At 37.1% G+C, this 16,495-nt stretch overlaps 1 protein-coding gene across 1 annotated transcript; it reads right to left on the reverse strand.

The window, feature by feature from the left end:
* Positions 1–1,532: 1,532 nt before the first annotated feature.
* On the reverse strand, positions 1,533–16,244 carry GMFB (glia maturation factor beta). Its single transcript, XM_017849514.1, is given in 8 exon segments — positions 1,533–5,163; positions 5,165–5,212; positions 6,865–6,938; positions 7,953–8,035; positions 8,490–8,539; positions 9,234–9,283; positions 10,775–10,871; positions 15,982–16,244. Coding segments are annotated over 8 exon segments (465 nt in total). The 5' UTR covers positions 15,985–16,244; the 3' UTR covers positions 1,533–5,103.
* Positions 16,245–16,495: the final 251 nt, after the last annotated feature.

The raw sequence follows: 16,495 nt of genomic DNA on the forward strand, positions 1-16,495 counted from the left end.
CAAGGACACGATATCCACTCAGGGTGTACCCTCATGCAAATGAGTGTAAAACTGCCTTTGCAAAAATTCTAACAATGAGAAAATTAGGACAGTGAAAGAGGCCTGATCTAATCGACTCCATCTTGCTTCTAACCTCCAAGCTGTCCTGGTTTATTCCTGGGCATGGGCCGAACTAACTTTGGGAAGAATTTAGTTTACAGTTTAACTTTGAAAGAAAGATGGTAACAGCCCTTTCCTGAAACAAGCCTCCCTTCTTGCCTGGGGACCAGTCTGCCTTTGTAGGACTAATAAATTAGCTACAAGATTAGAAATTATAGTTTAGGAGTCACCGCAGCTGAGGCTGCATGATTCTGGAACCTCCCCAAATTGTTCCTGGGGATAAAATCACTGTTGAAAAACTTTAGGATCAGTGCTTGAGACATTCTGCAGACCCTGCGTTCTGAGGCACCACAGGGCTGAGCCTGTTTTGAGCCGGTAATCTGGCTCAACCAGTTCTGTGATCCCACCTAGGAACAGAAGACAGCAAGAAAACCCACTTGACCCCTACAATTTCATCTCTGATCCGACCAATCAGCACTCCTCACTTCCCAACCCCTACCCACCAAATTATCCTTAAAACTCCAATCCCAGAATTTTTGGGGACACTGATTTGGGTAATAAAACTCAGGTCTTCCATATAGCCAGCGCTGTGTGAATTAAAAATTCTTTATTGCAGTTCTCCTGTCTTAATAAATTGGCTCTGTCTGGGCAGCAGGCAAGGACAACCCATTGCGTGGTTACAAGAATGCACCCATGCTCAGAGGCTAAGTGCTTACAAATGCTTCTTGCTGCTGAAAAGTGAAAAGGACAAAAAGACAATAGGTATTATTTAGTGAAATTTAAGAGCTGGCTGTTTGAGTAGGTTGTGGCCAAATTTGATAAATAAGGAAGATATAAATGTTCCCATGCTTGGGCCAATTCTCCTTGTGAAATTCTTAAAGACAGGAAGGCATAAACTACTCCTTTCACCATCATAACAAATTGTGACTTACAACATACCCAATCACAGGAAGTACACGGCAAACTCTAAAAACTATGTTATTAGTGATTTGTATTCATTCAGTAGACACCTATTAAACACATACCATATAGTACAGTTGGTAATAAAGGTAGGATGGGTTGTCAATGGGTGTTTAATACATAAACTATATTAAAAAAAAACTATATTCAAAAAAAAACCTTCAATTTGATTTCTTAGGAAGTACGCAGCTCTCCTAACTTCTCTCTTTGAAAGCAAGCGTTCATCGTTTGAAATAGCTCTCTCTGTCCCTACTATTGTTTACTGACATTTTCTACATTTTAGCATCAGACCAAGTTTAAAAAATTTTTATAACTTGATTATCTTCTCCTTCCACCAAGCTGCCAAATGACTCTTGTTTATTTTGCCTCTCAGTTTGTCCAGATAAAGTTTATGGGCTCACACAAATCTAGCCAGGTAGATACCAGTAACTCCAAAGGCGGAAAGAGGTGAGTAAAAAAAGAAAAGCTGGAAGTCTTTTAATGTTAACATTTTATTTAAACCAGTACAAGCACCATGCTTAACAAAAGACTGTCCAAAATAAACATGCAATATGAACTAGCAGAGACTGAAACCACAGCTTAAGAAGTTGTTCCAGTTGTTGGTTTTGTTAAATGATGACAGAGAACTGTTAAAATTCACAAGACTAAACCATTAATGTTTCAAGCCTCCTGAATGAGATTATATTGGACCATCTAAATCAGTGGGAACTGCCCTGGGATGTTAACGATCTCAAACAATATTCAAGTAATTATATGTATATGAATTATATTCCAAAAAGCAAGAAAATACAATTTCTATCACAAGTTTACTGTATATGAGCACTGATTTGAAATGTCAAATGGCATAATAAAAACAAATTTCTCAAGAATATTCAGCTTGGGACCATTGGTTTTAAGTGGTCTAGAAGATTATTACATTCTTCCAGAAATACAAAATAAGATTCGTCCAGAAATGTTTGAAACACATCCTCACAAAAGTTGTAATGGCTCAAACTCTATCGATTCCAGTATTATCAGTCTATTGAACAAATAGGGAAAGCAACCATAGTAAGAATACTTCAATTGATAGAATACGAGTTACTCTCTACTTCCACCAAATATCAGCATTTAAACTCTTATGAAAATATCTATTCATCACTAGTCCACATATGGATTAATGACATTGCTCAGGTTTTAAAAGTAGCCCAAACATTTTTTTAAGTACACCTTCCTTAATATCTATATGGGTTGGGGGGAAACAGCCAAATTTAATTTGGCAATAAACTCCCCTAACAGGAAATTTTTAGCTAAAGTGTCAGACAAGGATACAGTTTATGGCTACATTTGACTCCTCAAAATAGGAGATAAAAAGGGAGGGAAAAGTGCTGACACACATTTTGCTACACAGATTTAGTAATGACAGTAAAAAATTTAGCAACACGCTCTTAAACAAGAGTATGTTTAACTGCACTAGGCATTTAGTAAACTTTTAGAACTAGACAATTTGAACATTTATTTTAGAAGTCAATTAAACACAAACAGTCAACCAACTTTTTTCCTAATATAATTGCATCAGTACCAGAACAAAGTGATCACTATTCGAAACTCAGACATTTTGGAATTTCAGCATAGTAACCTGAGAAGTTTTCTTCGTATGTTTTTTGTTGTCATGGAAACCATACTAAATAAGACTGTGATTACCAGTTGGTTCTACTTTGACATTAGATGCTATGCAGAACTTATGCAGGGCCAACAATTTCAAAACTGACTTAGAAGACCACAAAGGAGGGTCCCAGGAAAAAAGCTGCTGCCAAAATGGATTAAGTTTTAAGGCTGAATGGGAATAGTTGCACTAGAAAGATACGGAATGTAAAAACTGCAATTATGAAATATGGAGTTATTATTTGGGAAACGGCAGAAAAAGACACTAAATAGGAAACATACTTGAAAAGAACAATGCAAAATTTAGTAAGATGAAAGGGAAATCTATACAAATGTTTGAGCACACTTTAGAGCATGGGATTTGTAAAATCTCCCCATAGAACAGATGGAATATAAATGTTCTACTGATCCTCTAACCTCAATCCGTTGTCTTGCAAAAAACATATTATTAATTAGGAGTCAGACAAGCTCAAAAAAGCATGGTTTATCACAGCTCTTTGCTCCTGTTAAAGAGAGTAGGGGAACTAAGAGTTCTAGTGTATGGCAGGTCAACATTATCTGACATTATGGAGGACTTCTAAATTTAAAAACAAACAAAACTAAAACATGCAAGACAAAATAAGGAACTTCATTAAAAAATACATTCTTGCAGCACTAGTTTCTCTTATTGCTGCAAATCAGGTGAAACAAAACCTCATTTCCTTCATTCAAAAACATTAAAAACACTCTCCACTCACTTGGATTACATTTGCATTTCTACAGAATTATATACATGTTACTCTCCAATATCAAAATACCTGTTTAAAGAATTCTTAAACTTCCTGGGTGAGTTTTCTCTCTCTCTGGATATTGGAAAAAAGAATCTTTTCCCTCCAAGAACCAAAACAAACACCTACTCTAGCACTTCCTCATCTCCAACTTTCTATTGCTTCCTGACTTCTAAATTAGTGAAGCCAAACAGTGTTGGGAACAGAAGATGTTCTATTCAATATCGCGAAAATTCCAACCATCTTTACTTCTCACAGAAACCTCAAAAATAAAATGCAAAGAACATATGAATGGAAAACATGCCAAAATTTAAATTTTGCTAGTTTTGAGACGACTAAGATATTCTTAATATAAGAATACACTCACCAAGTTTGGTTAGTCTTTAGAGTCTCTAGACCTATTATCAAATTCATGTTCAATGGTTACTTATGTATTTGTTTTTACAAGTATGCCAAATATCAGAATCCTTGCTTTATGCCAAGAGTACCATCATCTAACAAAACTGGTTTAGTTAACTATTCAGGCATCCAGTTCAGAATATCTTCTGATATTTAGGCTATAAGATGTGATTGCTATTGAAGTGTTAATGTTATTAACTATGGCCAAAGTTTTAAGATAATTTTTTCCTATGGCACAAAACTTACCACAAGTATACCCAAAATTATAACTCTCGACTGCCATATATTCACCAATGCAAGCAGATAGTTGGAATTTTTAAAATATGAAGTTGATTTTATTACAAATTTCAGATATACACATTAGAAAATTATTTTATTTGGACCCTTTAAAAAAGTTATTATTTTCACCAAATCTGGAATACTGGCAGTGTAAAAGTCTTAAACTAACTTTAAAGCTAACAAATCAAAGGCACAGTATTAACACATTTAAAATAATTAGTGTTCACAGGACATTAAGAGGTGCTTTATAAATAAAGTGTTATTAACCTAGATTCAAAACTGTCTAGAAATGACATAAAAGGAACGAAGCCCTTGATTATTACAACCCACTGATTTCTAAGACTAAGATGCTATTTTCCATAAGGAGAAAAGCTAACAGTCATAATTCTATCTTAAAATCTAACTCCCTGACCTTAAAACTGAGTGATTGATGAACATAGTTTCTAGACTTGATTAAAAAGATACAGGAAACCAAATAAGATACAGAATTCATCAATGTACTTGTAATGCAGGTTACACGAAATTATTTCATGGCTCAATACTGGGTCACTCAATTCTTTGACCCCAAATGAATTTCAATGATTTGACAAGTGATAATATGCTATTTTCATAAATAAACTGCTAATATCCAGTATTTGTCAAAAGGAGGCAACTGTTGTCTCTCACAATCTAATATATCCACTTTCCAATGATGTCTGTAAATAGTAACAAATTCTGAACCATAAGTTATAGAAATTAGTCACAAGAGTGCAAAAAGTCCCTGGAGAAAAGTAGTCCACCTAACAATTACCAATATAAGGAAACACTTTACAAAGTTTCATTACTATGAAGATGATTTCCTCTTTGTTCAAACTTTGCACAAATGAAGAATTTTTCTTTACTGCAGGAAACAAACTGTAAGTAACAGTGCATTTTTAGGCATAAATAAGTATTTATGTCTGGTTCCAGTACGGTCAGGTTAATACATAAATACTTTAGAAACACAGAAGTTCACATTAGTGGAAAATCCAAGTTTCTCACAGTAACCATTCTTCAGTTAGGTATTCAGTATTTCTTATTTCAAACACCTTAAAAAAAAAAAATTTAGGTCATACTTTGGACATTCCAAAAAAAAAAAAAAAGAAAAAAGCAAATATTTGAGGTTTTTTTTAATATATTAAAAATTTTTTTTATATATTTGAGTATTATATCCCAAATTATTTTTGGTTATATATTTGAGTATTAAATGCCAAATTCTGCTTGCTTTCATATTGTTTATGACTTAACCTGTATAAATCAGATATACCTTTTAGGTAGTACTTCACTTCTTTTAAATGCTAAGTACTCAGTTACCAAAGTACAACCATCAAGACAGCATTAAACCAAAACTCTCTCAAAAGCACAAATCCACAAATAGTCTAAAAGAGCAGTTCTGTAAATCTTATCTCCTAGAAGACATCCCAAGTATACACAACTAAAATCAATCTAGTTAGGAACTGAGGAACATACGCTGGTATTCCGGAGTCTGAATGTCAAATGGAAATATTGGATGGAGATCAGTCACAAATCTCTATCAAGAATCTGAGTCAGGCCCAGAAAGCATAATGGCTATAGAAAAGCAATGTATTACAGCAGAAAGGATGGGATTTGGAGCCAGATGTGAATCCTAAATCCTAGACAGAGCTAAATCCTAGCTCTGTCTAAATTTACTGTTAAGCAACCCTGAGCAAGTCATTCATCCGCTAGGTCTGTTTTCCTATCTACAGAATACCTCACAGGGCTGTTGTAAGGATTCAATGAGATTATCTGTGAAAGTAACTTGTAAACCGTAATGTCTCAACTTCAGCACTGCAGGGCATTCCCAGGATTAGAACAGACTCAAGGCTGGTAACAACAGCTCCTTCTTAACTGCCCAAACCGTTAGAGCAACTCCAGTGCTCCTGTGTTACAAATTAGGAAAAAGTAATGTCTATAAAGCAGTGGTAACAATCACATGGGCTAAGGGGAAACAGCAGAGGGCACTTAAAGGCATTCCAGAGTTGATTTATTAAGCACCCAAGGGGAAAATACTGATGCTGTTCTTAAAATAAAACTTGAAAGGAAATATTGTCTGACACAGTTTTAGCAATATAATATTCTATTTCAAAACCTTACGTGCATATACCTTTTCAACTCAAACTAATATGTGGAAGTTATATAAAGTTTGAGAGCCAAGTACCTCTCTTACCTTTAACTTTCAAAAATACCATAAAATAGGGACATGTTAAATCTTAAAGCAAGTTCTCATATAAAACAGAATGTTCTAACTTTATTAATATTCTCAACAATTTTATATTTGGAAAAATACAATTAACTGCATAATACTGAATTTCAGCACAGAACGCGGTTCATTTTAGGCTATGGTGAAGGGTTCCGAGAAACTTCAATACTGACCTCTATCTATTAGAAATTACCTTATGGCAGATAAAATAACTTTCAATAGATTTAACAGTTACAGTGGCTTTCTAAAACTGCCTATATTTTGAATGTGATTTCTTCCAATCAACTTACTCAAAAAATACACTTTGGTTCAAATGCTTCTATCTTGTTCTATTTCCAGTTAACAAAAAGCTTTGGCTAACTTACTAATCTGGTCTAAATAACCTTCACCTGCATAAAAAATACTCCTTTAGACTATTTTAGCTATTGCTTTATAGCCTAAAGGAAAATACTGTCTCAACAAGTCAAATATAAATACCACCTTGGTTAGTTCAGCTGTCTGGACTAGCTTATTCTTACTCCCAGCATACATCATCTGTTGTTCAGGCTTACATCCTGGAAAAGAGAGATTAGTGTAGAAATGAGACATGGATTTTGAGAAAGTTATGGGTTATCATTATTTTTATTTTTTTAAATGACACATTTAGGATTTCCTTTGCTATTGAGTTTACAGAATGTATATGTGTTGCATTTTGAGTCTTACATTGCACACTGCCTACAGAAAGAGACAGTTAAGTTATAAATAAACAAGAACAAGTCTACAGGTTGGCAAAAATAAAGATTCTAGACATTTGTAGATCCTGACTTTTAGAGCCTTGCAAACAATTAAAAACTTTCTGCACTATCTTAACTTTAACACTAAATATCAAGATAAATTTTATGGATGACTAAAATACACAAGGTTTTGGGATGGTAGCAGACCAGTAGGGCAGGGAGATCTGCTCTGACAAAAGCTTCCCTCTGCTGATATATTAAGTTAAAAATATACTGCAGTATATTTTGAGTGCTAAGTAAATTATACCAATTATAAAGTTTGGAGAATAGCTCAGTGAGTGCAGTTTTTATTGTGGGCCTGAACAGTGGTGACAGAAGTTCTGGTGATAATGAATTCCTTAAATACCAGTAACCCATTTTAATACCCAATGTAAATTACTCTAGGACCATTCTCAAGATTATAAGCATATCACTGTTAACTACTATTTAAAAGAAACACAAATACATACAATTATATGTGAAGTTCACATTTTTATAAGATTAAAATATAAAAAGAAAATACTTCTGATATATTAAAATGTCATCAAGTTTCAAAATCCTTAAAATATATGTGTGATTTGAGTCAACAATTACATGTCTAGAAATTTAATCCTAAGAAATAAGTTCTAAGAGATGATACTTCGTTCTTTCTAGGGATGCATGCACACAGGCACATGGACACACACAGACACAGACCCTCCTCAATTTAGGTTATTCAACACTGTCCATCTTTAAAAACAGCATAAAATTTGTCTAGTATAAAATGGCTTAATTGGATCCAAGTCAAATATGTGTTATTTAAAGAAATTCACTTACCAACAGGACTGGAGAAAATAAAGCACAGAGGATATGAAACTCTTCCATCATCATGTTGATATTTATAACTATACACAATGAAGGTTTTTCTCAAGTTAAAGAAACCAAAGTTACTGCTCTGAGACAGGTATTTACCAACACCTGGGGAGCTACTGAGTTGCAAGTTTCTGTCCTAGTCTTTTAGACCACACCTTTATTACTATCTTTCCACAAAATTAAATGGGTCCCAAGGATAAGTTATAAAATCACATACTCTCTCAAAAAAAAATAACTTTTAAAGTACAGGTTTAATACAGATTATTTTCTTCTCAATTTTATTGTACACACGTTATAATAAAGGAAATAGTTTAAAAAAGAAAATTATTCATCCCATGAATAAACCAACTTTTCATTTTTCCTAGTCTAGTATACTCATACATATTTTAATTTGGCTGTGATCATGACACAGAAGGATACTTTCAGATGTTTAACAAATGAGCTCACAAACAGGTCTGATCACTAAAGAATAAATCTTTTAAAGCACAAAGAAAAGGATATCGAGGTTGTCGTTCAGGTAGTTCATCTTTAAGTTCATCTGGTGAAATGCCCTAGTACCACAGAGAAAAGCAACTTTTAAACATTTTCTTACCCGTAAGTCCTTAAGAGATACACCAAGCACCCATTCTACTAACAGTTATACATTTATTACCATATGCTACAAAATAAAATTTTATCTTACTAAATTATACATAAACTCGGGTTACTAAATTCTCAATCCAATCAAAGCCTCCTTCTGTCCACTTGGTCTAGCTCCATTTATTAACTAAATATGGGGCTGGGAGGCACAGATTGTATGCTTATGTTCCAGCTGTCAGGAAATACAGAATGACATAAGCCAGTATCTTAGCAGTAAGAAACAATGTCTGATTTCAGAAAAAAGAACTCAATTCTTTTTACTCTAGTTACTTAATTTGACAAACTAGATATTTAAATTGTAGGGTTTTAGGTTTTATGTACTAGTCAAGCAACTTAGAAGCAACTTATAAAGTTGACTCACTTCTTACTCGGTATACAACCCCAACTTATACCACTTATTACACTGGACTTCACTAATGCTTTTAAAGAAGGTAGTTAAATTAGCAATATAACATACTACACAATTAGCACATGCTTTTATGCATAATGAGCATGTATTTAAAGGAGGTTCAAAACTCGTTTTAGAAGCACATGTAACTAATATAGCATCTTTTGAGAAATAATAATTACTTAACTAGAAAATTGTATTTAGTTCATTAAACAAACCTCAAGCTCCTCATCCAGTACCACCAGGCGTTTATCCTTGTCAATCTTCACTAAAATAAAAATCAATTATGAGTAAGCTGGGATTCTAATGTGACCTTGATCTACCCAACCCACACAATCTCAGCCTTTTTTTCAGACATCTAAAATTAAAACATCAAGAAACACAAGCATAAAACTCACTCACAGTTTTAGTTTATGGTTTATTAGCTAGCTTTGTTTTTCAAGCAGTCAGCTTTTAAAAGCTTTTACCCATAATTCCCAGTACCTAATTTGCTTACTTAGAACTTTATGTTAGTTTCTTACATTTCCTGTGTATATGAAGAACTTTGTAACTCAAATGCAACTTCTAGATAATAAGGTCTATATGCAACATGGTCAGAACTGCAAGCCTGAAAGGATAACTGTACCTGAGACCATGATATGCAACACGGTCAGAACTGCAAGGGAAAAAGTGCCTGATCAGGGATTAAAATAGAGAAAACTCAAAATTCCTGGCTTCTCCAAGGTCAGGATTTCATGGCACAGTATCATTATTCTGAGAAAGTGAATAACCAAATAGAAGTGATAGATACTTTCAAATATATCTAATGTAATCCAAAGCTATATCCAAGTAAGTTTAGATACTCTATGCCTCTATTCTTTCCTGGTGGTTTGGCAAAGTTGACCATGTTTGGTTTTGCACCAATTTCATAGTAAATCTTGTGAGACATAATATAATCTCAAATAGTTTCAGCTTTTGCAGTAAAATAGCACTAACACACATTCTCACTTTGATTTTTTTTTCACTTTTAAGAACCATATGTCAACATTGTAGTATTTATTTGTAATGAAATCAGAATTCATGACAAGTTGTCATGACCTCTGATTATATCAGATCTGCCAGATGCATCTCTGTTAAGCATGGTCTCTAGAGTTTTACATTTTCACTCCCTCATCCTTTCCTCATCTTTCTAAATCACTACCTACATATTAAATACTGCCTATGAATACAAGGGAAATCTGCATAATGTCAGATATAGCTCACAGTGGGAGAAGCAATATGCAAATCACTTTTTCCATTTTCAGAAGACAGTGCCAGTGCCACTTAAAAGTACTCTTCCTGAAACCAGAGTTCAAGTCTACAACTGAAATAATGCCCAAAGTCACTCTGCACACAGTGCTGAACTTTTGTCATTTTAGGTGTAGGCAAAGGTTTCTTTTGAGGATGAATGGCCAGGCTGTTTTTAGTCCCCCAAGAAGGATGGGTTGGATGGGTCACTGCAAATGGGAATCCTCATTACCCAAGGACCAAGATGACCGCCTTCTCCAGAGCTGTACAGGCAGCTGAGAAAAGGACTATGGGGGAGGTGGGACAATCCACCTCTGTTCTGTGACATTAGAATTAGCTGTTACTTATTTTTTAAAGTGATCTAAAGGTGGTGGTGGGGAAATGAAACAGAGGAAGTAACATTGCTTTCTAAGGGTTCAGTTCATGCAATGTAGCTACAAGATTAAAAACAAATTAAGACCATGTAACTTTGAGGCAATCACTTTTAGCTTACTTATAATAGCAGCATTGTTTGTTTCTTTGCGAAAACGAAACTTTCTCAGCTTTTCCACTAAATCTTCAGCAACATCACAAACAACCAAAGACTCACTCTATAAAAGAAAAAAAAAAACACATATAAAATGCCATGACTTCAATATATGTACATGTTAAAGTTATGAAACCTAATACCTTTATAATGCATACTGACATTCACAAATGTCAATTAAGTGAAAGCATTAAAGGAAATACACGAACACTTAAAAAAACTTTAAAATCAACCAACCTTTGGATCTACACTGCTTAATCCTACACATCTGTTCATCTCATATATGTAAGGTATACTTTAACTTTCTCTTTGGCTAATGAATGTCTCAAAAACCAGACACATAATAATGTGCAATGTCATCAGAATTGGAGAGGAAGGCAAGAATATAAGGAAAGTCAAGAATCACTGTCTGCTGTTAGAAAGGAAGTCAAGCATACTATTTTTATACAGTGAAGGAAGAACAAGAAAATAATCTGATTATACTTAGAATTAATAAATTATTTTCTGTCCTTACAATTACAGAGGAAAAAAACAATTCAAGCAACGTAAGTGTTAAAAACCCCATAAGAGTAAAGACCAATAATATTTTATATTATAATTAAATGATTATGGAGATATAAAAAAGGGCTACTAAGAATGTGCAAAAGAAATAAAAGCACAGACAAAAAAAAAAACATTGCAATTGATACCACAGAAATACAAAGAATCATTAGAGACCATTATGAACATTATACTCTAACAAAATGGAAAACCTGGAAGCAATGGATAAATTCTTGGACACACACAATCTACCAAGACTGAACCATGAAGAAATAGAAAAACTTGAACAAACCAATAATGAGTAATGAGACTGAAACAGCAATAAAGTCTCCCATCAAAGAAAAACTCAGTATCTGACAGCTTCACTGCTGAATTCTACCAAAGATTTGAAACACCACTTCTACTCAAACTATTCAAAAAAACTGAAGGGGAGAACACACCTCCAAGCTCATTCTACAAGAACACCATTACCCTGATACCACAATCAGAGAAGTATACAACAAAAAAAGAAAACTATAGGTCAATATCCTTGATGAACAGAGATACAAAAATCCTTAACAAAATACTAGAAAACCAGATTCAACAACACATTAAAAAGATCATTCACCATGATCAAGTGGAATTTGTCCCAGGGATGTAAGAATGGTTCAACACGGCCAAATCAATAAATGTGATATATTATATTAACAGAATAAGAAAAATCATATCATTTCAAGAGATGCTGAAAAAAACCATCCTTTCATGATAAAAACCCTCAACAAATTGGGTATAGAAAGAACACACCTCAAAACAATAAAGGCCATATATGACAAAGCCATAGCTGACTGCACACTAAATGGGGAAAACTGAAAGCCTTTCCTCTAAGTTCTGGAGTAAGACAAGGATGCCCAGTTGTACCACTTTTATTCCACATAGTACTGGGAGTCCTAGCCAGAGCAGTTAGGGATGAGAAAGAAATAAAAGACATCCAAGTTAGAAAAAAAGAAGTCAAATTATCCTTGTTTACGAAAACATGATCTTATATTTAGAAAAAGCTAAAGACTCCATTAAAAAAAAAAAAAACTGTTAGAGCTGATAAACGAATTCAGTAAAGTTTAGGATACAAAATCAACATACAAAAATCAGTAGCATTTGTATACAACAACAGGAAACAATCTGAAAAAGAAAGCAATCTCATTTACAATAGCTATAAAAAATCTAGGAATACATTTAACCAAAGAAGTGACAGATCTCTACAATGAAAATTATAAAACACTGATGAAAGAAATTGAAGAGAACATACAAAAATGGAAAGATATTCCAAGCTCATGGATTACAAGACATAATATTGTTAAAATGTCCATACTAACCCAAAGTGATCTACAGATTCAAGGCAATCCCCATCAAAATAGCAATGACATTCTTAACAGAAGGAGAGAAAAGATCCTAAAATTTTTAAGGAACCACAAAAGACTGTGAATAGCCAAAGCAACCCTGAGCAAAAAGAACAAAGCTGGAGGCATTGTAGTACTTCAAAATATACTACAAAACAGTAGTTACCAAAACAGCATGCTCCTGGCATAAAACCAGACACACAGGCCAATGAAACAGAATAGAGAACCCAGAAGTAAATCCACATATTTATAGCTAACTCATTTTGGACAAAGATACCAAAAACATACACTGGGGAAAGGACAATCTCTCCTATAAATGGTGCTGGGAAAACCAGATAGCTATATGCAGCATAAAACCAGAAATCAGGCTGGGCGCGGAGGTTGAGGCGGGCAGATCATGAGGTCAGGAGTTCGAGACCAGCCTGGCTAACATGGTGAAACCCCGTCTCTACTAAAAATACAAAAATTAGCTGGGCGTGGTGGCTGGCGCCTGTAATCCCAGCCACTCGGGAGGCTGAGGCCAGAGAATCGCTTGAACACGGGAGGCGGAGGTTGCAGTGAGAGCTGAGATCGTACCACTGCACTCCAGCCTGGAGACAGAGCGAGACTCCATCTCAAAACAAAACAGAAAACAAAACAAACAGACTGCAACTCTCAGCATACATAAAAATCAAATCAAAACAGGTTAAAGACTTAAATGTAAGACCTGAAACTACAAAACCACTAGAAAAAAAAACACTGGGCAATTGCTTCAGGACACTGGTCTGAACAGATTTTTTTGAGTAAGATCTCAAAAGCACAGACAATTAAAGCAAAACAGACAAATGAGATCATATCAAGCTAAAAAGCTTCTGAGAGGAAAGAAAACAATCAACAGAGTGAAGAGACAACCTACAGAATGGGAGAAAATATCTGCAAATTCTCCACTCAACAAGGGATTAATAACCAGAATATGTAAGGATCTCAAACAACTCGATAGCAAAAAATCCCCATTTAGTTCTAATAATAGTTAACATGTATCAAACCCTATGAGAGAAACACTGTTATATCCTTTACATAGATTTCCCTTTATGCTCAAAACAATCTCACGAAACAGATACTATTATTACTCCCATTTTGCAAGAAACAAAGGTTTAGAGAGGTTAAGTATCTTTCCCCAATTACACAGCTAGTGGACCCAGGATTCAACCCAGGCAGCCTATCTTAACTCATTCTCTTAACCACTACAAAGGAGTGGTGACAGATTGGATACTGGGGTTGGGGGTGGGGTGTGAGTAAGCAAAAAAAAAAAAAGGGTTACCAAGATAACTCCTAGGCTTCTGGCTTGTATAACAGATTGTCTTGTATAACACACAGAAGGCCAGGTTTGAGGAGAAAGGGCATGAGTCCTACTTTGGACAAACTGAGGTGGCTCTGAAGTGCCCAAGTGGAGGAAAAGCTTCCCAGGGAATGGTAACTAAATATTGAAATATTAATATATAGATCTGAGGCCGGGCGCGGTGGCTCACGTCTGTAATCTCAACACTTTGGGAGGCCAAGGCAGGTGGATCACTTGAGGTCAGGAGTTCCAGACCAGCTTGACCAACATGGTGAAACCCTGTCTCTACTAAAAATACAAAATTAGGGCCGGGAGAGGTGGCTTACACCTGTAATCCCAGCACTTTGGGAGGCCGAGGTGGGCGGATCACGAGGTCAGGAGATCAAGACCATCCTGGCTAACAAGGTGAAACCCTGTCTCTACTAAAAATACAAAAACAAAATTAGCCGGGCGTGGTGGCGGGAGCCTGTAGTCCCAGTTACTCGGGAGCTGAGGCGGGAGAATGGCGTGAACCCAGGAGGAGTTTGCAGTGAACCGAGATCGCGCCACTATATTCCAGCATGGGCGACAGAGCGAGACTCCCATCACAAAAAAACGAACAAACAAAAAACAAAACAAAATTAGCTGGGCGTGGTGGCACATGCCTGTAATCCCAGCTTGAACCCGGGAGGCGGAGGTTGCAACGGGCCGAGATCGCGCCATTGCACTCCAGCCTGGGCAACAAGAGTGAAACTCTGTCTCAAAAAAAAAAAAAAAAAGGTACATACAGATCTGGATTGGATCTCAGAAGCAAGGTCTTCTGAGCTGTAAATTCACAAGTCATCTGAATATAGGTGTTAACTGAAGCCATAGTTTAGGATAAAGAATACATAATGGAAAATGAAGGATTAGGATGAAGCCTGGGACTCCTTCGAGCATTGTCCAGGGTAAGGAGAATAGTCTGCAAGGGAAATAGACCAACAGGAGAAGCAGGAGGAGCTCTGTATCCCAGAAGCCAAGGGGGAAGAATGAAGGAAGGGAATGCTTTAAAAACAAGAGAGTGTAACACTCTGGAACGCAGCTGAAAAGTCAGAGAAGATGAAAACTGAAAAGAATCCATTCGATTCAGTGACCATGACAAGATCTATTCGATGAAAGTGGGTTGAGAATTGAGTGGACGGGCAGAGAGAGCAGTGTTTTGTTGTTTCTAATGAAATTTACGCATATTAAAAAACCTAATGGGATGGATCCAAAAGGTCCTTGATGGCGATTTATTTAATTCTCCACTTTATTTTTATGCTTGGGGTCCATCCCATGTAAGAACAGAAGCCAGAGCCCCCAGAACCAACAAAACTAAAGCTTTAGACAATTACTTTAAGCTCAGTGCCAAAGCTTTGGGTCGAAAGGTTTCCAACTGCCATAGGAAAGCAAAGATAAGGAGAAATCCTCTGTAGGAGGCTAGGGAAAGGAGCAGACAGAAAAAGCTAAGGTGAGGCCGAGAGAATTCAATCAGAATTCGAGTCCTCCCCCAAAACGCCGCCAGGTGGAAGATGCTCGAGGCCCACCAACCCCTGGAACCTGGCCACGGCCCTGGCAGGGAAAGCGGGATCTGGGGGAGCCCTCCGATGGGGCAGACTCCTTTCCCTTCAATCTACAGCTCAGAAGCTGAAGCCCTCCATCCCTAAGGGCCTTCGAGGGGCCTCCCCAACCCCCCTGCTCGCGGAAGCACCCTAGTCCCACGGCCAGCTGGGCGGGTCCACCCCGGGCCCGGCTGGAGGATGCTGCCCTGAGGCGCGGCGGCGGAGGCCAAGTACTCTGGCGGAGGGCAGTGGCCAGCCGCTGGGGCGGAAGCGGCCGCCGAGCCCTCCCGGGCGCTGCCCGCCGCCGCGGCTCCGGAAACCGGGAAAGCCCAGCAGGTCGGCTTGCCCAGCCCTCCGGCCCCCGCCCTCCCAGCGGCAACTCACCATTTTCCTTCCGGCCGTCAGCGGCCTGTCGCCTTCACTCGGGCGCCTTTAAGAATGGCACAGTGGCCGCCTCCCTTCCTGCCCCGGCGCCTGGCCCAGTCGCCCCCACCTATGAACGCGGCCTCAGCGGGCCGGCACGTGACGGCGGACGGCAGGAGGCGCGGCTCAAAATTAGCCAGAATGCGAGCGCCCGATTTTTCTTTTCTTTTTTTTTTTTTTTCCCCTGCGCCCTCTACAGGAGGATGCTCTGCCTGGCTGCAAGTGAGAAACAAACCCAAGGTGCATACTTAAAAGTCATGCCAGTTATCCGGACCTTATTAACAGTCTTCAAGCTCTGAGAGCATGTTCATGGTGACATCAATGTTTTCAATGGTAAATGTGTGTACTGACCGCAGCCTACCTTCCAAATTTGATCTCCCTCAAATCTAGGCACAACTCCTTTCCTCCCACCCTCTCCGGAACCCCACCTCTGACCATTGCTGCCTTCCAGGACTTAGTTAATACCTCTCTCTCT

This window comes from Rhinopithecus bieti, unplaced genomic scaffold (genome assembly GCF_001698545.2).
Source record: "Rhinopithecus bieti isolate Rb0 unplaced genomic scaffold, ASM169854v2 scaffold_29928, whole genome shotgun sequence".
NCBI lineage: Eukaryota > Metazoa > Chordata > Mammalia > Primates > Cercopithecidae > Rhinopithecus > Rhinopithecus bieti.